Here is a 22503-nt window from a genome sequence, read left to right as displayed (position 1 = left end):
CCCCTGAGAAAGTGGTCCTGCATAATATAAGAAAGCAAAGTGAGCAAGCCAGGAGGAGCAAGCCAGTCAGCAGCCTTCGCCCATGGCTTCTGCTTCAGTTCCTGCCTCCAGCTTCCTGCCCTGAGTTCGTCACCTGACTTTCCTGAAGATTTACTAAAACAAATCCTTCCCTTCCCAAGTTGTTTTTGGTCATGGTGCTAATCATGGCAACCAAAACCTGGCTAAGATATCTGGCAATGAAATGGTCCACTTGAGATAGTTACTAACAAGCACACTGATTAAGCCAACTAAATGTTCTGAGTACTTTATTAATGGCCAGACACGAATGGGCTCACACCTCGCCAGTGTTTCTTGGTGCCTGAGTTCAGGGGTACAGTGTTTTAAAGGACAAACTCATAATTACTGCAGTGCTGGGGAGGTACATTAGTGAGGGATTTAGACTTACCTAGTAACATCTTCGTTCTTTACAAGGCTTGGTGGTATCTTCCAGACACCACACAATACATCTGAACCATGGTCAAGGTCATGGACAGTCCCAGAAGTATCACCAAAGTGAATGTGGCTGTTGGAGGTGGAAGACTGAGAAGTGACCAGGCAGGCACAAAGTCATGTTGGGACAGGATGGTGTTGCCTTAGTCATTTCAGTAACACAATAACACCATCAGAGCACAAATCTGAAGGAAATAGTCCCATAAACTATCATGTGCATGATCGCCTCCTGGCATGGTATTGGTAACAACTTTCTGACACTGTTCAAGATGAGCTGAGTCCTTTCTGATGGTCCATGATTCATCCCATACACAGATGTTACCTATGAAATCAAGTAACCCTAAAGGCCACATTGGGTGCAAAGTTTTCCCATGACCCCAAAGAGTTGGATTTTCTGCTTTACTACTGGATAGGATCCTATTGAGATCATCTTTGGAACTCCAGCTATGAAGGTGAAATTCCACCAGGAAGGCGTGTAAAATATCAGTTCTAATTGAAATGCCACAGGTGGTCACTCCTCACCTGTCAGATCTGAGTCAGTGTTTATCCACATAAACTAACTGCAACTCTATACAAAGTATGGTGTTCCAACCCTGCCTCCTGCCAATTATAAAACTAAACAAGAGATAAATGTTCATGAGGATATGGAGAAGAGATAAAGTGCCTAGCTTGGTGGGAATGAAAGCTGTCATGGCCATTATGCAAAACAGCAAGGGAGTTCTTAAAAATTAGAGATCCGTCACTTTACCATCGAATAATCCCACTCTGTGCCTATGTCCTAATAAAAGAAAAACTGTGAAATGGCTTTACTTTCAGTTTTCAAGGATGGAGGGAGGAAAAGGAAGAGATAAGGGAATTTAGTCAGTAGCTATTCAGATCCTCCTGCCTCTTCCTCCGGATTGCTGGGATTAAGGGTGGCGCCACCACGCCTGGCCTCTGCACGCCAACTTGTGTCTTGACGACTATTTTGTGAATCCTCTCAGGGCTTCCTGCCTTCTAAGGCATCTTTGCGCATTTCTCTTCCTAGATCCAGCAGTAGACTTGTCTAACTGCCAGAGTGTTAGCTCATCAATTGATGGGGGAGTCTGTCGCCACCTTGTGTCCACAACGCACAGCTGCAACTTTGAAAGCAAAGCTCATTGGGGAGAAATTTCACATTTACCACCTGGTGGAGCCTTGGCAGCCCGTGCGCTGTAATAGCGAGTGATGTTTCAATCTAGAACATTTTGGAAGGATTTTTTCAGCAATAGACAGTACTTTTTAATACAACAGATAATCAGAACAGCTTTTTTTTGCTTGCTCCTTCAGCCCCAAGTTCAGCTATCTGGTTGCTTTAATGATATGTCAGCACCATATTTTTATTTACATAAAAACAAATTTACAGAATGTCTTGGTCTAAACAAGCTCACTTCTTGACCTCTTAACCACTCAAGCAGTTATAATACCCGCTGCTTCCCACAAATACATCCTCAGTGAAATCTTGTTTCCCAGGGCTGAAGTGGGAAGCAGTAGCCACATGGTTTCCAATACCACTTGCCATTTCTTATATTTAATTCTTTATGCTGGCTTTGCAGATGAGGCAACATCTGTGAAAGTTAGATAGTGTTTATTAGACATCTTTAAGTCCTCCTCCCCCACCCCCACTCCAGACAGAATACTCTATGTGATAGCCCTGGCTGTCCTGGAACTCTGTTTACCAGGCTGGCCTCCAACTCATCCAGACCCACCTGCCTCTGCCTGCCCAAGTGCTGGGATTGGAGGCGTGTACCACCAAGCCCCACAAGTCTTTTCTAAACAGAGATGCCATATGCATGCAGTGTGTGTGAGAGTTTGTGTGTGGGAGTGTGTTTGAGTGTGTGTACGTGTGTAGTGAATGCACACAATAAGATAATAACTGCACTGGGAGTGCTTATTTGTCCACCTGATCTCAAAGTAATCAATTCGATCAAATAAACAATTGAATATCTTTGAAATTCAATCTCTCATTGTTAATAAGAACATTAAGCATAGTGATAGTCTCTCTGACAAAGATTTGGCTATAACTCCTGTGTTTAGATACACAACACTGCCTGTATTTTTTACTAAATTATTATTATTATTATTTTATGTGTATGAGTGTTTGGTATGCATGTGTGTCTTTGTACCATTTGCATGCCTGGTGTCTGGAAAGAGCAGAAGAGGTCAGATCCCCTGGTACTGGAGTAAGAGATGATTGTGAGCTATCATGTGGGTCCTGGGAATCAAACCCAGGTCCTCTGGAAAAGCCACCAGTGTTCTTAACCGCTGAGCCATCTCTCCAGCTCCAATATTATTTATTATAAATACTCTATAATTATTGTTTGAGATTCTTCTAGTTCACCAGTTATATAGAAAAGTGATCTTCCTTCTGTGAAAGATAAAGTTCTTAGAATGTTTTATATAAATTATAAAATAATGATGAAATACTAAAGAATTCTTTTTTGAGAAATAAATTATGTATTCCCTGAGATGTAGAATACAAACAGCTCACAATCCTGTGCTTTCATTTGTATCATAGTTCATTTTATACTAATTTTAGCAAGTGTAGAGTGTTAGGCCAAAATGCTCCTTTATGATTTGTTTCTGTAAATTTCACATACTAAAAAACATTTTACTTTTTTATTTATGGTACATTAAAGTTCAAGATAGATTTATTTACTGAAGAGGATTGTGATTATGTGTTTCTTTATTTATTTGGGCCTGGGCTGTATCACTGTACAAAACTGGCAAAGATTATACAACTCACATTCTCTGTTGGTCAGGATGACAATAAATAGGAAAATACATAAAAGTAAAAAAAGTCCCATGAAAGAAAAGGGAATCTACTTTCCGGGTGGAGGGTATAAATTCAGTGATCAGGCTTTCCCTCCTCACATACATATAACCCTGAGACCTATTCCCATATCCCCAAAATCATAAAAATAAATAAAAATTAAAGAAAGAAAAAAATCCATTTTCCGAACTATTAAAGCAGTATTTCTCAGTTGTTTTTTGTATTATTCCCTAGAGTGCCTTCTTGCCTTTTAAAAGGCATTTGGTTGTAATTGTCATATCCAAATCTTAATGTCACAGAGACATTTACCATGCTCTGTATAGAGCGAGGCTAACACATGGAGAAAAGAAACATTTTCAACCCATGACAGCAGTTTTCTCCCCCTGTGGGTGAGGTCGTCCCTGAGAAAATGTGGATTTCACAGAACAGCTACCAAATAGCATGAAGAGACAGGGAAGGACAGGTCTACTGGTCAGAGTCGCTGTGAGATGATGAAATGTGTGAAAGAATTCCTTGAGTAACAGAAGACTGTCGCGGCAGGGGGCGGGGGGAGGGCGGGTGTCAACAGTAGGGGAAGAAGACAGATGGGAGAAGTCGTTCAGAGTCTGTGTGGCTTGTTTGTTGAAGTACAGTCGGAGGCCAGATCGGAGATGAACAAGCAGAAAGAAACAGAGATGCGTGGCACTGGAAAGTGAACTTTATTCCATCCTTTGCATGGCAGTTTTCTTTCTGAAAAGTATTTATTTATTTATTTATTTATTTATTTATTTATTTATTTATTTATTTATTTATTTATTTATTTATTATTTTTTTTTGGATTTTTCGAGACAGGGTTTCTCTGTATAGCTTTGCGCCTTTCCTGGAACTCACTTGGTAGCCCAGGCTGGCCTCGAACTCACAAAGATCCGCCTGTCTCTGCCTCCCGAGTGCTGGGATTAAAGGCGTGCGCCACCACCGCCCGGCCAATTTTTATTATTTGTTAATTGCCTGTGTGGGTGCTCTCAGAGGCCAGCGGCACTGGGTTCCCTGGAGCTGGAGTCACAGAGGGCTGTAGATCACCTGGTGTGGTGCTGGGAACCGAGCTCAGGTCCTCTCAAACCCAGGTCCTCTACAAAGCATCAGGTGATCTGCACGGCCAGGCTGTCTCTCCAGCCCCCCCCCCCCCCCCCCGGGAGTCTCTCTGCTGCTCTCTGAGGGCAGCTCAGAGCCCTCTTAGAGTCTCCCAAATGAATGGGCATCCATTTATCAGAAAATGATGATGTCCATCTTGTCGATGATGTGACCTTTTAATTGGAAAGCACGAACCCCAAGATCAACAACTTGGGGTTTTACCACCTTGCTGTGCTGCTGTATGCGGTACCTGGAAAGCCCGCTTCCTTCAGAAGGGTGACAGTGGCTTTTTTTCATGGAATCTCTTTGAGAAAATTTCCATGTTCATGTTATGAAGGGATTGCTTGGATAATTTTGTGGAAACGTCGTTTCTACCTGTTTAATGGTAAGACCGGTCCTATCTGGTCACACCTGCCCTGAACACATGGAGTGGCCTGCTAACGAACCTCTCAGGGAGAGTTATTCTCCCCAGTCCTGTGCAACTAGCTCCCTTCTGGCCATAGAAGACCCAGCCTTGCCATTTTCTGGTTCTTGAGTTCTGCTTGTTTTCTCTATTTTTTAAAATAAAGAATAAAATTTCCAAGTTATTTAGTACTATTCTCAGAGAAGTAAGCAAGCAATGGTCAAAACCCCAAATGTATCTCTTATTTGTAGGAAGGATGTCTTTCCCTTTTTCTCTGGAGCTGTGAACATTGAAGTCAGTCACACAGACTGACTTGAATTTAGACAGAAGGTCATGTTTCCGGATTCAACTTTCATAGCCTGCTTAATAATTTCAATTACATCATTATAAAATGAAATGAAATTACTCTTACACACGAGTACACATAAATAAATGTAATTAAAAAAATAAATCAACCAAAGGCTCCTTGCAGTTATCCCAAACCTCCACTTGAAGGTGAAGTTCTGGGAACCCCACAGTATGGGGAGGAAGGACTGTAGGAGCCAGAGGGACTATAGAGGAGACCAGGAGAACACCACACACAGAATCAACTAAGCAAGGTTCACAGGGGCTCATAGACTTAAGCAGCAACCATAGAGCCTGTATGGGTCTTTAGTAGGCCATCTACATACATGCTGTGGTTGTTTATCTTAGAGTTTTTGTTAGACTCCTAACAGCGGGAGTTGGGGTGTCTCTGACCCTTTTGCCTGCTCCTGGGACTCTTTTCCTCCTACTGGGTTACCTTGTCAAGCCTTGGCATGAGGGTCTGTGCCTAGTCTTACTGCATCTTGTTATCCTGTGTTCACTGATATCCCTGAAAGGCCTGCTCTTTTCTGAAGGGAAATGGAAGAGCAGTGTATCTGGGGGAGAGGGGAGGAGGGGAGGACTAGGGGTAGAGAAGGGAGGAAAGACTGCAGTTAGGAAGTATTGTATGAAAGATGAATAAAAGAGAAAAAAGACAATAGCGTGTGAGCTATGTGAGCAGGACAGACATCAAGGTCAGTAACTCCGGAGAAACCCTCAGAGACAAGTGTGGGTGGGTGTGGACACACAGCCGAGTGTTCGCAGCGGACTTCCTTTTTTTGCTCATTTCATCTCACGTCCCCCATATACAATGGACACATCAAGGGTCTACCTCAATTTCAAGGCATCCAGGACTCCAGGGGCTCAGCATGCATCACCACCATCTCTTCCCCCAGGTCAGTGGCTTCATTTCTCCATTTGGCATTAGAATATCTTCCAGAGTTATGATTTCTTCTTACCATTTTGTGGTCACTATGAAGATGAGCAGCTGTCCGTGCTGAAGAGTGTAGACGGTCACAACTTTAGAGATTAAAGGCTCATGCATTCCACTTTTAGTCAGTCAGTGTGAAACTTGGGCAGCCATTCTTTTCAGCTTTAGTCACAAGACCCTGAAGAAAGGATAATTACATCTATAAAGAAAGGGATGCTTCTAGCAGAGTGACTGTGAAAGTGGAAGAAGGGACTTAGACAGCTTAAGGTTTGGGGTTTGTTTTCCCACTGAGTCCAGTCAGCGAGGCCAGTGTGTGCGTGGGTGTGGGCCATGTCCGGGAGCATAGGTGGCCTCTTAGGGACTGTATCCTTGAAGAAAACGGACTCTCCCACTCCTAGCAGCCATCAGCTGTCAATAGCTCCCCAGCTGGAGGTGGAACTTCATGTCCGACTCCCATGACAATTTTTGTTTGACTTGAGCTTTTGAAGGTCTTGTGTAGGCTGTCACAAATGGTGCAAGTTCATATGTGCAACTGCCTGTTACATCCAGAAGACAGTGTTTCCTTGTAGTTATCCATCACTTCTGTTTTATGGTCACTCTGCCCCTTCTTCTGTGATGATGCCTGGGCTTTGGTTGGGGATGGAATGGGATGCAGATGTCCCATTTAGGGTGGAGTACTTAGCAGTCTCTTATTCTGTAAATGCTGAATAGTTGTGGGTGGTGCACACCTGGAATCCTGTTGCTTTGCTTCTTCCTTGGGTGGTTAGCTGCATTGGTCCAGGAGGGTGGAAGGAACAGAAGCAGGGAACAGGGTTTGGATGGCTGTGGGTAGGACAGAGATAGCACTCCAGGAGATGACTCTGATGAGTCAGCTCAGCTTTATTCCAGAGTATAGGAAATATATATCAGATTGGGGAGCCTAGGGACAAACCCTAATTTGCATTAAGTGGCACGCTCCTATCACAAGGCTTCATATGTGGCAGCAGGGTCCTATAGCAAAGCTCCTAGTACAAATCTTAGTTACCATAAATGCAGCATGGGAAAGACTTCCAGCAGGAAACTGTGCCAAGAGTCATGCTGAAGATAAATCAGGCATTCAGGCTTAGAGACAGCTTTCAGATAAGGTCAGTCTTCCTGGCCCAGAGACATTCACCAGATAATGGCAGGTAATAGCGTGAAGTCTCACTGGGGATGAGAGGAGGTCCTCCATGTTTCTGAGTTTAAAGAAAGCTGCCAGTAGCAGGACCTCCCAACAGAATCCCATCAGTGGTGAGGTGGAGGCAGGAGAATCAAGAACTAGAGGTCCTCTTGAGCCGTATAGAGAGTCAGAGGTCAGCCTGGAATAACAGGCCACCCTATCTCAGAAACAGAACAGAGCACAACAAAAAGCAATTATGAATGTACTCTAAGGAGAGAACACTGTAAAAGCTACAGCCACAATGTGTGGTGTATGTGTTTAGTTTGTGTGTGTGTACGTGTGGTGTGTGTGTGTGTGTGTGTGTGTGTGTGTGTAACAGTACACATAGTATGTGATATTAGCCACATTTCCAGTTCATCTATCCTTTAGGGGGATTTAGAACTCAGCCAATAAGGAGGGAATAACACAATTGAAATACTGAAAATATCCTGGGGACTCAGGAGAGGCCCCTCCTTTCATGTCATACCTTGACCCAAGTTGGAGAAGATCATTGTAGATAGCAGTGAAGCAGAACCCGTGTTCAGGAATAGATTCACATGTCATTAGCACCAAAAGTCACAATTACCACAAAAGGGAGCATCAAACATGTCTATTGAATAAAAGAAGGTCCTCCTTAGGGATGCTTTGACCCCTTCCTGCAACAGAACATGTCACTTGGTTTTGACAGCACTCATAGTTTTCAGCACATCTTCACATCTATCAAGCTTGGTTCACCCAATATGTCTTTGTGCATAGTGTTAGTTCTATGCAGCGCAATGTTATTCATTAAGTGGCGCTGTTCACCATGCAAGAAAAGCCACAAGGCACAACAAAACCCACTATAAGAGTTTATGAAGAGAAGGAACAGAGGGAATGTGCTTAGGCCTATGGAGATTGTGCAGAGAGAGAGAGAAGGAGAAAGAGAAGGGGAGGAGTGTGTGACCCGCTTTTTATGGATCCCCCACACACATGTGCATATGGGCTTTTGTAGCTACACCACGCATGCGCATAGATTGGGTTATCACACTGCAGACAAATTACTCGACCACACAGTGCATGAATTATGCAGGACATAAGGCCCCAGGGTGACTAAGCCTCTTCTTCGGCTACTGGACAGTGCATGTACAGTCATGTAGCTGAGGGAGTGGCCAGTGGCCAGGAATTCCAACACATAGTATGTGCATAAGCATTATTCTTCAGTCCTACTTCATCAAAACAAACAGTTGAACCTAACGGAGAATTCATCTCATGGAATTCTGCTTTAAGTTGGCAGGGAAAGGCTCACATCTGCAGCTGACCCTCTACTTGAATCCAATTGTCCCCAAACCACCTTTCACTTTCATTCCCGATGTCCTCAACTGACTTAAACAAGTAACAGGTGTTTAACTTCACAGATGCCTGTCGGTGCCCACGCTCCCATAGGTTGGCTCTGAAACTCACTTGTGCTGGGCTCATCCTTCTTGTCTTGACCCTGATTGGGCTCAGTGTTTTAGGTAAGTGAGGCAAGAACTTTATTTATTTATTTATTTATTTATTTATTTATTTATTTATTTATTTATTTATTGGTTTTTGGTTTTTGGTTTTTTCGAGACAGGGTTTCTCTGTGTAGCTTTGCCCCTTTCCTAAACCTCACTCGGTAGTCCAGGCTGGCCTCGAACTCACAATGATCCACCTGGCTCTGCCTCCCAAGTGCTGGGATTAAAGGCATGTGCCACCACCGGCCAGCCGAGGCAAGAACTTTTGCTTCAGACTTTTCCCTCTAAATATCAGGGCCTCTTCACATGGTTTGGTTCCCTTGAGCCTGGGGGAAGTCAATGACATGAGTAGTTACAGGACAGTGTCCCGTGTCCAGTGCAGAAGCTTCACATTTCTGTGCTTCTGAATTCCTCTGAGAGTCGTTAGGGGCTATTACCCATGAAGGGCTCTCTAACAGGCCCAAGCGGGGCAAACATGGTGCCCACAGGCTTTTCCCTTTCCCCTTTCCTCTCACTGAACTGTCAGATTATATTCCTCAGTTAGCCCCCAAGGTCCACTCCCTTATTTGGCCATGGAACATTCCTGAGACTGAGCACTCAGGTTCAACTATCAAAACATCAAGGTCCAGCAATCAAAATTCATTATTTGGCTACACTGGCTAGCCTGTCCAACCAGGACTTATCACCTCATCCTAACACAGACTTCCCCATTTTCTCCTTAAAACCCACTCCTGCAAAAACACCTGTTGCTGTCTTTGCCAGATACAGAGGCAGCCTTCCCCGCTTCATCCAGGGTAATAAATCTCCTTTGTGTTGAGATTTGGTGTGTGTTCTGAGCTGACACCAAGCCCCCAACAACACACATACACCCAGAACCAAAAAAAAAAAGCCATAACTGAGACAAAAACAACAACAAGGAAAACCAAAGGCTCAAGTGTTTAGTTTATTAAGTGGCTACTAAACTCCAGTGGCTTTAAGCTGTCTTTCTTGGAGAAGTTGTGATAATTCTCATTCTGAAGATGAGAATGCAGGCATGAGCGTGGGTAAGTTAACAGTGGTGTGAATCCACATGTTCTGGGCTTTTCTTCTTTGTTTATACATTCTGTCTCCAACTGGTCCCTCCGTCCAGCTGGCTAATATTTTATCCTGTGCAGATGTTCAGGTTTGTTGAAATAGCTTGATTTCCTGAAGTGGGAAAGAGATCACCCACTCCACCTTTCATTTCAGCAATTAATCCTCTCTGTGTTTTCTTATTTTCTAGTACGAGTCTTGATACAAAAACCATCAATAGAAAAATGCAGAGTGTATATTCAAGAGAACATGGCTAAACCAACAGGTAATTTTTCAGCTTGGATTTCCCAAGAAAAACAGTTGACATTTGCTATTTACCAGGGCTTACATCACTCGAGGTTTAAAACACTCACTCATGAAGACACTACAGTCCCATGGTCTTATGTTAGAAGGAATTGTTGCATAAAGTCTTGTTAAGGGTCTCATGACTGGTAGTTGACAATGCTGGGAACCTCTTTTAAACTATGTGACCTTGAAGCCTCAGATCTTAACCACTCAATATGCTAGCACATGGATCATTAACTTTAACAACACTCTAACAGAATATTTGTTTTAACAAATGTGTTAAACAATTAACTTTGTCTAAAGTTAATTGATAGAAACACAAATGAATTCCTTGTTAATTATATTTCTTTGATGTGTCAAAACAACAATTTTGTCCCTGCATGTGTTACTAAAAGTGGGTGTTAGTAAAGCAACTACTGTGTGTAACTGGATGAGGTGCAGCAAGAACAGGGTAGAAATACTCCATGTCTCCTTCTCACTTCAGAGAGTCCAGCTATGTTAAAGTGTCCAAAAGACTGGCTTACACACCGAGATAAATGCATACATTTTTCTCAAAATGTCAACGTTTGGAAGGAAGGTCTAGTTGACTGTGCTACAAAAGGAGGCACTTTGCTGCTCATTCAAGACCAAGAAGAACTGGTAAGTTGTTCTGTTTAATAGAGAAGTTAGCATGTTCTTGAAGCTACACCAGTGTCCTAGACTCTTCCATGCAAAGGAAGTGGACACTTTATACTATGGAAGCTCACGGTCTGAGAGACTAATCGGTCATGTGATCCAATAACTGCTTATGCAAGGTGGGTGTCCTAGGATCATAAATACCGGACAAGATTTCTCAAAGGAGCAAGAATTAACTGTGCTGGGGACTCAGGATGGATACAGGTGACACTTGAACTAGGTTTCCGGAGGCTGGGAGAATATGAGTCACCAGTACACAGACTCAGGGTTAAGTCCTCTACTCTGTTTTGATTGTAGAGATTCATAAAGGATTCAGCAAAGGGAAAAGGCGATTCATTTTGGATTGGACTAAATTACACATCGACAGACAAGAACTGGAGGTGGATAAACGGCTCTACTTTGAGTTCTGATGTGTGAGTATCAGAGGAGCTACCCTGAATATTCATTTCAGGTCATTTCAGGGCTCGAACACTGATACCACAGATTAAAGAGGTTCAGAAGAGGTTAAAAGTGTGATTTCAAAGTTATTTGGAATTTTCCATGTATGAAAAGGTATCAGGCTTTTATAAGGTCGTGTGTGTGCATGTATGTATGTATGTATACAGTGGACTATGTATATATGTATACACTGGACTTCAAAGGACTTCTTTGGAAGGAGAATGCAGTTTTAAATATCTACAGGGAGCCTGTAGGCACAGAGAACTTTTCTTTTTTCACTCTTACACTTTTTATATTTTCCAAAGAATTTCTTTTTTTTTTCATTTTTCTTTATTAAGAAATTTTCTACTCACTCTACAACACCACCCACAGATTCCACATCCTCCCTCCTTCTACCTCCCAGCCCTCTCTCCCAAGCCACCCCGCATCCCCACATCTCCCAAATCAGGTCTCCCATGGGGGAGTTAGCAGAGCCCAGCACCCTGAGCCTAGGCAGGTCCAAGCCCCTCCCCACTGCACCAAGGTTGTTCAAGGCGTCACACCACAGGCACCGGATTCCCAAAAGCCTGCCCATAGTCCAGGGATGGCCAAAGAATTTCTAAGTGGTACTTTCCACACTGTGGTGAAAATGAGCCACAGTGTGTCCTGAGGCCAGTTTCTCAGGTGACAGCCAGCAGAGGGAGAGTGAGTGTGAAGGAAAAGCTCTAAGTGTCAGCAGGGAGCTTGGTCAGCTGAGAGAAATGACCCCATTGTCACAGGTTACATTGTAGTGTGACTAGAGTTGTGAAAGATACAGTTATCTGAGGAGCTGTGGTGAAACAGGCCTTAATCAGCTTTTGTTGTTATGACAAAATATCACAGATAAACAGGAAAGTGAAGTCATTTTGGCTCACAGTCAAGGGGTCTCCTGTCTGCCTTCAGCCTGCTCCCTTGATGCTAGCCCTATGGCAAGGCAGAAATGTGGTTGTGTAAGGGCACAGGAAAGCTGCTCCCCTCATAGTGTGCAAGAAGCAGAGCAGATGGCCACCCCTGGGCTGGGCTGGGGAGCAGAGATCTGCCTTTCAAAAGCTGTGCCCTCACCCCCATGACCTACATCTTTCCAGGAGGTTTCATTTTGTTTGGCTGAGAACTCAGCAATGGGTAAATTCCTTGATGGCATCAGTGCACCCACAATCCAGTCACCTCTTCACAGTGTCACAGCTCTCCCACACATGACCTCCTGGGGTATTTGCCATCAAAGATAAAATTGTGAGTGCAGGTACAAAGAACATCATTAGCTCTTTGGTGTCTTGTCATTTCCTTATTGTGTGAGATTGTCATGGTAACTGTGCTACAAAGAGCCGACACTATGGAGTTAAGTCTTATGTTTTAGTGGAATTAATGACGTTTTGTACAACAAGAACAGAATATTCATTCATTTCATAAGTAAAAGTGTATAGGATTCAGCCAAATTCCTATACAGTGTTTTCAATGAGGTTTTCAGGGATTATAACGAGAATCGTTTTATTCATCTTGCTTGAATAAACTTAGGCAAATCTTATAAGAAAATGTACTTCTTGTTATTCAGAATACATGAGACTGAAATGTAAAATGCTGAAACATATTTAGGTTTACTTAAAATGTACTGATAATTTATTAAGTATAGAAATTGTTAAACATAAGAAGTTGGCGTTCAGTAGAGAAGTATATGTGAAGTGTACGGATTAAGCTCAGCTGATCTGTCAGTTTCCTCTGAGGACAAAGTGACACTGGGGTTAGGGAAAAGCGATTGGTCGGCCTGGAGGCCGCTGTGCTCAGTCGAAAGTGTCAGTCAAGCAAGCCCTGCTTTTGTTTCAACTCTCTGTCCCTGGATTCAGGTACCAGAAAGGGAGAGAGCAACAGTTTCCCCCACAGGGTTATTTGGGGAATTAATAAGGAATGTTAGAGAATTCTCCAGGTGTCTGGTAGGAGAAGGCCTGGGAAGCCTTAAAGGAATTTGGAAAGGAAGTCATTGACTGAAACAGACCAGCCCTGAGGAAATGGTCCTGACAGCTGAAGGAAGATCCTGAGCATGGAGGAAATGAAAGAGGGAAATCATGGTTGGACCTGCATGCTGACCACTAGGGCAGCATCAGATTTGCCTCTCAGTCCCAAGGGGCTCCACGAAGAACAAAACAAGGAGGGGCACCCGTGAGGAGCCCTGGCACTGGTGTATGTCACCTTCTTTGTAAGACCCACCAGTGTGCTTAGAACTCATCTGCCCCTTACAGCCAACCCTGATACCGTCTGTGTTAGTGCTTGAATTCTAGTTCCCACCAGCACGGAGCCACGAAAAACATGGAGGTTTGGAACCCATGTGTTAATCAAACCCTTCAGCCTAAGGAAGGAGAATAAAGGAATTGTGACTCTGTATCCCATGAGCTGAGCCTCTTTCCCTGTCTGCATCCAGGTCTGTGATCCAGACTCTGTGAGCTCACTCTGAATTCATTGAACACCTGCTGTGTGTAACTGTTGTCACACATTCATGTCCATCTTAATACTTCCCTGAACATTAGCTCGTTAAACCGTGTGTGTGTGTGTGTGTGTGTGTGTGTGTGTGTGTGTGTGTAAAACTTATGCTTTTCTGCTATTAATCTATTTTAGAGACTTACTCATTTTTGGTTTATGTATAGGAGTGTTTGCATGCATGTGTGTATGTGTACCACATGAATGCCTGGTATCCATGGAAACCAGAAGAGGGTATCAGATCCCTTGGTACTGGAGTTACAGATACTGTGAGCCACCATGTGGGTGCTGGGAACTGAACTCAGGTCCTTCACAAGAGCAGCCAGTGATTTAACCACTGAGCCCTGTCTCCAGCCAGTGCCTAACTCTGTAAATGAAAGAAAACTGAAACTAAAAAGAAATGAAGGTCTTCACATGATGTGTTAGTGGTGCAGTGAGGAGATCACCATCACCAGCTCTTTCAAACCGTCTCTGTTTCATGCGTCATTATGAAGATTCTTGCTGGAAGCGTTCTTTGCCAGTGAAGAAACAGCAGGTTTTAGAATCAGCTCCACCTTCAATGTTTATAGCATCACGTCTGTGTTCACTATACTTAATAACTGTGCATTCCACTGTTTCTTCTAAAGTCCAAAGGAGAGCAATGGCTGACAGGATCATTGTGAGAAAATCCTAAACACTAACAGTGGCTGTTCTCTTGCTCTCAGATTACAAATCTTTGGTGAAGCTAAAGAAAACAGCTGTGCCTCCGTCTCAAAAGACAAAGTGGTTTCTGAGAGCTGTGCTTCAGACAACAACTGGATCTGCCAAAAGGAACCAAAACCATGTCTCTGAAACCATATGTGATGACCCCAGACAGTGAATCACATCTCCATTACTTTACCATCCACACCAGATCTCTGCACACAGTTCGTAGCACAAAGCATGGAATCTAAAAACACTGCGACTCTTACAAATGCCTTGTCCAGTTTCTTCATTCTGTAAAGGGCACAGAGAGGTGTGCCATTTAAGAGAAGAGATCTGGGCTGGAGAAATGGCTCAGTGTTAAGAGTACTATGCTGCGCTTCCAGAGGACCAGGGTTCAATTCCCAGCACCCACATAGTGGCTCACAACCATCTGTAATGGGATCTGATGCCCTCTTCTGGTATAAAGGTGTACATGCAGATAGAATACTAGCATATTATGAATAAATAAATCTTAAAAAAAATTTTTTTAAAAAGAGAAATGATCTGTGGAAAGAAATCCAGACAGCTGAGGGGCCCTGGATTCTAATCCTCGAGTCTGTGACCCTCACTCTCTGTGTCTGAGGTCATCTGCAAACAGCCACAAAACCATTTGCAAAATCATTATTAAAGATGTGTTATGGGAAGGGTTGTCAGTCAAAATAGAGAACCACCCAAATTAATCTCCTAGTAACCAAAGTCCTCCTTCTCTTTAGCCCCCTAAAAGGAAGCTCCAACCAACAACTAGGACCCTAGAGTACTCACTCTTGTGGCTGGGTGTTCTCTTTACAGTGTGTTCTAATCTGTACTATATAGCCTTGCTTTAGATAAAGTTTCCCAGCCATTTTTCTACTCCCTAAAGGACACTCAAAAACCTGGAAACACTCCACCCTGGCCTAACTACTGGCAACATATTTCATTTACATATATGGTTATTGATAATGGATATTGCCCTGTACCTAAGCTGGGTAGTAACAGTGATTCTTTCCAAAAGGACTATTTTTCTTTTTTTAAATATTTTTATTTTATAATTAATTTAATTTTACATATCAGCCACGGATTCCCCTGTCCTCCCTCCTCCCACTCCCCAGCCTTCCCCCTCAATCCACTCCCCATTCCCACCTCCTTCAAGGCAAGGTCTCTCCTGAGGATTCAGCCCAGTCTGGTAGATTCAGCTGAGGCAGGTCCAGTCCCCTCCTCCCTGTATCAAGGCTGAGCAAAGTGTCTCAGCATAGGCCTAAGGTTCCAAAAAGCCAGCTCATGCACCAATGACAGGTCCCGGTCCCAGTGCCTGGGGGCCTCCTAAATAGTTCAAGCTCATCAACTGTCTCACTTAACCAGAGGGCCTGGTTCAATTCCATGGGGGCTCCTCAGCTATTGTTTCACAGTTCATGTGTTTCTGCTAGTTTGACTATTTGTCCCTGTGCTTTTTCTATCATGGTCTCAATATCTCTTGCTCATATAATCCCTCCTCTCTCTCACCGATTGGACTCCTGGAGATACACCTGGCGTTTGGCCGTGGATCTCTGCATCTGCTTCCACCAGTCACTGGATGAGAGTTCTGAAGAATGGATAAATAAAATGTGGTACATATACACAATGGAGTACTACTCAGCAGAGAAAAGCAATGACATCATGAGGTTTTCAGGCAAATGGATGGATCTAGAAAATATCATCCTGCGTGAGGTAACCCAGACTCAGAAAGACAAACATGGTATGTACTCACTCGTAAGTGGATACTAGATGTAAAGCAAAGGAAACCAGACTGTAACTCACAACTCCAGGGAGACTACCTAGTAAAAAGAACCCTAAGAAAGACACAGGGATCACCCAGTGACAAAGAAATGGATGAGGTCTGTTTTTCAAATACTAAGGCAGAGTGTGGAATGATTTGTCAGCATTTGGGAGCAACCCACTGATAGAGCTGGACCCCAAGTTTTACTGCACTGCTGTGCACTACCCCAACACCACCTCTTAAGGCCCTTTCTCACAAACCAGGGAACACTGGGAAATCAGAGCATGCGGCCCTTTGTACTTCATCCTAAATCCCCTGCATATTACATTGGAAAGCAGATAACCCATAACAACTGTCTTAATTAAGGTTTCTATTACTGCAGTGAAACACCATGACCAACAGCAAGTTGAGGAAAGGGTTTGTTTGGCTTACACTTCCATTTTACTGTTCATTATCAAAGGAAGTCAGAACAGGAACTCAAATAGGGCAGGAACAGTGAAGTGGGAGCTGATGCAGAGGCTGTGGAGGGGTGCTACCTACTGGCTGGCTTCTCATGGCTTGCTCAGCCTGCTTTCTTATAGAACCCAGGACCACAGCCCAGGGATAGGATAGCACCACCCACAAGGGCTGGTCCCTCCCCCGTTAATCACTAATTAAGAAAATGCCCTATAGACTTGCCTACAGCCTGATCTTATGGAAGCATTTTCTTAATTGGGGTTCTCTTTTCTAAATGACTTTAGCATATCAACTTGACGTAAAACTATCCAACACAACAGCTAAACATTTCTGGGCAAAGGCATTCAACCAGCAACCACAACTAACTGAATCCCAAGGCTGACTGTCGTTCCTCTGCATTTGACTTGTTTTGTTCAGATGCTTAGATTCAGATATTTCTATTCATCAGCAGTGGTTTTCATGAGTAACAGAGGAAAAGTAATACCCATTGGGATTTGCCACTGTCTTGCTTCAATTTGTCATTTGAGACTATAAGGAACACTAGAGTGATTTACATTGATAGTTAGTTTATAGAATCCCTTTACCTTAACAGTAGTGAAATATGTAGAATGCATAGAACATAAACACTAACAATATCTCATCTTCTCACTTATGTATCCCGAAATTTCTTCATCTACTGGAAATTCTGAATAATTTTAGAAACTGGAGACCAAGTATACAAACACCTGAGCCTATGGGGAACATTCTCATCTCATTCAAACCACCACAGTCCATAAAGAGCTGCACTATACACAGTATAATAAAATAGAAATAAGATGAAATTCAGGTGTTTGAATACTTGGCCTCCAGTTTGTGGCATGGTTTGGGTAGGTTTAGGAGGTGTGGCTTTGGAGGAAGTGTATCACTGGGGGTAGCCTTTGGGGTTTAAAAGCCATGCATCATTCCCAGTTTGCTCTCTCTGCTTGCTGCTTGCAGTTCCAGATGTGATCTCTCAGCTTCTGCTCCAACCACCATGCCTGCCTCCTCTCATGCTTTACCCCTCCATGATGGTGAAGGACTCCTAACCCACTGGAACTGTAAACCAAACAAACCTTTCTTTCTATAAGTTGCCTTGGTCACTGTGCTGAATAGCTTTATGTCAACTTGACACAGAGTAGATGATGGACAGTGATGTGGAAGTGTGAGCCAAATAAACCCTTTCCTCCCCAACTTGCTTTGGTCATGGTGTTTCATCATAGCAATAGTAACCCAGACAAATTGGTACCAGGATTGTAGGGTATTGCTGTGACAGATCTGACCATGATGTTTTGGTGAGGATTATGAAAGGACGTTGGAACTTTGTGCAAGAAACGCCATTGGGTGCTCAATACTTGGTGAGCTGTTCCGTGGGAGCTTGGAAGATAAGAATGTTGAGGGCAATGCAAAAGATAGAGGCCTGGCTTGTGAAGACTCAGAGGGAAGTTTAAAGACTCTAACTGGGCCACTTGTTATTTTTTAATTTAGAGTCTGTAGTTCTTGTTAGCTGGGGCTGACGAATCAGCTGTGATTAACAAGATACCAGAACTACTAAAGTGAAACCTTTCCTTTGCTGAGATACTCAGTGCTAGTCAGCTGGAGGTGAGAAATTAGCAGTGATTAGAAGAGACCGGCATTGTTGAGGTGAAATTTCCTGGAAAGCGTTTCCTGAGAACACACAGAAGCTGTGTTCCAGAGAACTGGTAGAGCGGAACTTTGTAAGGGTCACCCAGGTGATTTTGAAGTACCAAGGGGTCATGGAGAGTCATGGAGGCTTGGCGCTCAGAGAGGTCAGGAAAGGCCCTTGGTGAAGGTGCAGCCTGTGGCAGTTGAAGGTCTGGGATTGAAGGGAGGAGTCATGCAGAGAATGGCTTGAGGCTTGGCACCATGAAGAGAGCCCAGGAGAGGCCATTGGTGAAAGTACAGCCCAGTTGCAGCAGAGGACCCCAGGGTTTTGGAGATGCCAGGACCATGGATGACTGCCAAGGACAGCTGCAGATGTGGAGTGGAGCCAGCCCGAGCCTAGAAGACCATCTATGTGTGCTGCAGAGGACAGAGCAGAAGTGACCCAGGCACTTTGGAGGAGCCCAGAAGATCACCAGTGGATCCAGACATTTGACAACGTGTTATTTACACTGTTGAGAGTTTGGTTTTGTTTTGATCCAATTGTAACTGTGCCCTGGTTCTTCCCTCTTGAAGTAAGAAAGTATTTAACTTAACTTTGATTTTATAGGTGCCCACAGACTTGAGAGACTTTGAATTATAAAAGACTTTGGATTTTAAAAGAAATTGGTTATTTTATAATTTTGGTTGTAAGCCTAGCGCACCATTTCTCCAGCCTGAGATTGACCATTTTAAAGAGACTAACTTCTAATGTGTTTTGAGTTTGTAAAGGCTATATGACTTTTGAGTTATTTATATTTTAACGGATATCTGGAGGATGAACAAGAGAGGAAAAACCTCTGGCTTAAGGGTGATGTGTTTGTGTGTCAGGTTGACAGGTCAACTGTGCTGGACAGTTTTATGTCAACTTGATATACGCTAACATCATCCAAGAGGAGGGAAACTCAGCTGAAAAAAATGCTTTTATAAGATGGGGAGAGGGAGGGCCCAGCCCATGTGGGTGGTGCCATCCCTGGGCTGGTGGTCCTGGGTTCTATAAGAAAGCAGACTGAACCAGCTATGGAGAGCAAGCCAGTAAGCAGCATCCCTCCATGACCTCTGCATCAGCTCCTGCAGTGTTTAAGTTTCTGTCCTGACTTTCTTTGGTGATGAACTGTGATGTGAAAGGAGAAGCCAGAAAGGAGAACCCTTCACTCCCCAAGTTGCTATGGTCATGGTGTTTCATCACAGCAATGATGTTTTATCACGGCATAGAACAATACTAAAAGGGACATATGATGCATGTATTTTTCACAGTCTTCATCACCTGGTTAGTACATAACTGGGCTACTTTAAAACTAGTTATGTATTTTCCTAAATTAGGATCTACAGCAGTTACCAGTTAACCACAGACAAAAATAGCCCAAAATGAATAATAAAAAGAAACAAAAACCTCCAAAAATTGTGGTTAGTATGATCAGAGCAAACAAATCAGTAGCAAATGATTCAAAATCATTTCAAATGTAATTAACAAAATTATCTAATCTGAACTACAAAATCATAATGGCATAAGTAAGTACAAATACGGCTGTCCTCTGATGCCCATGACTGTTAAGTTTTGCCACATGACTCTCTTCTCAGCATCCAGTGGCTTTGTGTATAAGATGAGATTAGCTGGGAATTTGTGCTCAAGTCTCCGCCTAACCTCACATCTGTGGAACCTTGGTTGGTTGTCTGAGACCTGGCTGCTGTAGGCTGAGCTCCACCACACGTGGGACATGAGCTCAGGGACCACGTGGTGGACACACTCATGTCTCCAGTTCTCAGGTGGGTTATTTACGTGGTCACTGGATAGATGTCCACTCAGAACTCACGCCCCTCACATTCTGTTAGGTAAATCAAGTCAAAAGACCACCCTAGGCTCAAGGGTGGAAAACCTGATATCTTGTCTTTAGGGAAGGAGAGTCGAAGTCACTTTATAATTAGCATGGGTCCACTGGAGTATGAGAAGGAGGAGGAAGAGGAGGAGGAGAAGAAGAAGAAGAAGAAGAAGAAGAAGAAGAAGAAGAAGAAGAAGAAGAAGAAGAGGAAGAGGAAGAGGAAGAGGAAGAGGAAGAGGAAGAGGAAGAGGAAGAGGAAGAGGAAGAGGAAGAGGAAGAGGAAGAGGAAGAGGAAGAGGAAAAAGAAGAAGACTGTCTCTCCTGGGCTCCTGTCCACTGCCACGGGCCCTCGGTAAGGGGTGGAAATCCTCGATCCCAGCTCTGCTGTCACCACAGCTGCTGGGAGTTGGTGAGTGCTGTGGCTGTCCCGAGCGGAAGACAGCATTTCGCTCACTCACTGACTGGACACCGAGTCTGACTCTCAGCACTTGGACCAGTTACGCATCTCTCTGTTGAGGGCTCTTACTGCACCAAGAGCTTCTCTGACCAAGGCCAAGAGCAGCCCAGGTCTGCGGGTATAAACATATTTAGGAGGCAATTTGACAGCATGACCACTTAGGACAGTAACAACAGCAGGTTCAGACAGGACAAAAGAAGAAGGTCCCGGTGTTTTCTACATTTCGGAATGCTGAATTCACAGCTGCAACTTTGAAAGCGTAGTGTAAGGCAGTAGGCTCCCAGAAGGAGCAAGGTGATGGGGTGTAGTTCACGGTGTGCTTTTCATTAAAGGCCTAGTCTATTTTCCTTTCCAATAAGACTCATGTAACATTTCAATCTTGCTTGTTCAAATCTGCCCCGTCACTGTGGTCTCCTCATGCTTAATCTGTTACTTCACACTGCCTCCTGGTAGGACCCATCACTGCTGTTCATGGCAGGAGACTCAGAGGCAGGAGAAATAATTGACCCCAAACGGCTGCCATCTCTGTTACACACACACACACACACACACACACACACACACACACACACACACACCTTTAAAAAGACATAAAATTGGACACATTTGTAGGACGCTGTGTTTAGATACATGTATCACTGTATACTGTTTGAAACAGGGTACATGGAGCTACCCTCAACATTTATCATTTCTTTACATTGAAAACATTCAATCATTCCTTTAGCTTTTTCCCTCTTTTAAGTACTTTATCATTATTTGCAGTCACCCCACGGAGCACCAGCACAGGGACCTTGACAATCGTGCCCAATGGCAGCCCAGTTCTCACCGACCCACCTCTGTGCTCTGGGAATAGCTTCTGTTCTGCAAATAGAGACACTGCTCAAAAGAAATTCATAGCGTCTATACTTGCGTATATGTCTAAAATCCAATCTTATTTATCATTGTGTGTGTGTGTGTGTGTGTGTGTGTGTGTGTGTGTGTGTGTGTGTGTAACCAAACGGGAAATACTGGCTCTTCCAACCAGATGAAAAGCCCCATATCTTCAAAACCGGCTCCACATGCTGCCTCCCAAAGCTGATGTCTTGGTAAAGTCACAGCAGGAGAGCCAGGACTTGAACCCAGATCTCTCACAAGCTACCAATTGTCGCTTCTTAGACTTCCAGCTGATTTACGTGTTAACTACTCACTGGCGAACTTTCTCGGGGCTGCCTGCTTTCTGAGTTACCTTCACTCATTTCCTAGATCAGGCATGGGAGGAAAGTATTTGCTTCTCGATGCAGTTTGGGTTACAGGAATGATTTCACAAAAATTCAAATGGGAGTCTATCGCCACCTTGTGGCGATAATATACAGCTGCAACGTTGAAAGCGTAGCTCTTTAGGGACATTTTCACACTTATCCAGATGATGGAGAACGTTCAGTGGACCTGGTATCCTCCCCATACAGGCCCAATAATCGTTACAGTTCTTTTAAATGTCCTTAACCTCCCTCTTGACTACTTTTTTTCTGAATGATTTGAAAGTTGTGTATAGGGGGAAAAAGTAAGGCATAAAAAGACCAACCTCACATTCTAAGATACATATGGATTTTTCAAGTTTTACTAAACTGTCGTTAATATATTTTACAACCCCCTCCTCAAACATGAGTCCTACCCCAGTTTAGAGTTTGTAGTTGGTTGTTGACCCTTTGGTCTCTTTTAATAAAGAGCGATCCATCCTTCCCTTCCTCACTGGCATCCGTTGATTGAAGAGTCCAAGACACGTTCATCACAGAATTTCTGGCATTCTGGATAATGTGTGACTGTTTTCTCCTCATTTCATTTTCAATGTTAAAAGTTGGGCCCCAAATTCTTTGACATTTTCCACAGGGAAGAGTCCACGCTCCAGCTCTAGAACGGGATTAGACGTTGGCTTCAATTAATGGGGATGGAGGTGGGGGTGGGGGAGGTGCCGGGTGAGGCGCTGCCGG

General features: G+C 43.7%; 1 protein-coding gene across 1 annotated transcript; it reads left to right on the top strand.

Annotated features, from left to right (window-relative positions):
• Nucleotides 1-5934: 5934 nt before the first annotated feature.
• On the top strand, nt 5935-18835 carry LOC102906852 (killer cell lectin-like receptor subfamily B member 1A). Its single transcript, XM_042274615.2, has 6 exons — nt 5935-6031; nt 8638-8736; nt 9980-10054; nt 10559-10713; nt 11047-11162; nt 14376-18835. The coding sequence occupies exons 1-6, from the start codon at nt 5947-5949 to the stop codon at nt 14500-14502; spliced, it is 657 nt and encodes a 218-aa protein (XP_042130549.2). The 5' UTR covers nt 5935-5946; the 3' UTR covers nt 14503-18835.
• The last annotated feature ends 3668 nt before the right edge of the window (nt 18836-22503 follow it).

This window comes from Peromyscus maniculatus, chromosome 3 (genome assembly GCF_049852395.1).
Source record: "Peromyscus maniculatus bairdii isolate BWxNUB_F1_BW_parent chromosome 3, HU_Pman_BW_mat_3.1, whole genome shotgun sequence".
NCBI lineage: Eukaryota > Metazoa > Chordata > Mammalia > Rodentia > Cricetidae > Peromyscus > Peromyscus maniculatus.
The sequence above is the reverse complement of the archived record's forward strand: the minus strand, read 5'-3'. Positions and strand labels throughout refer to the sequence as shown.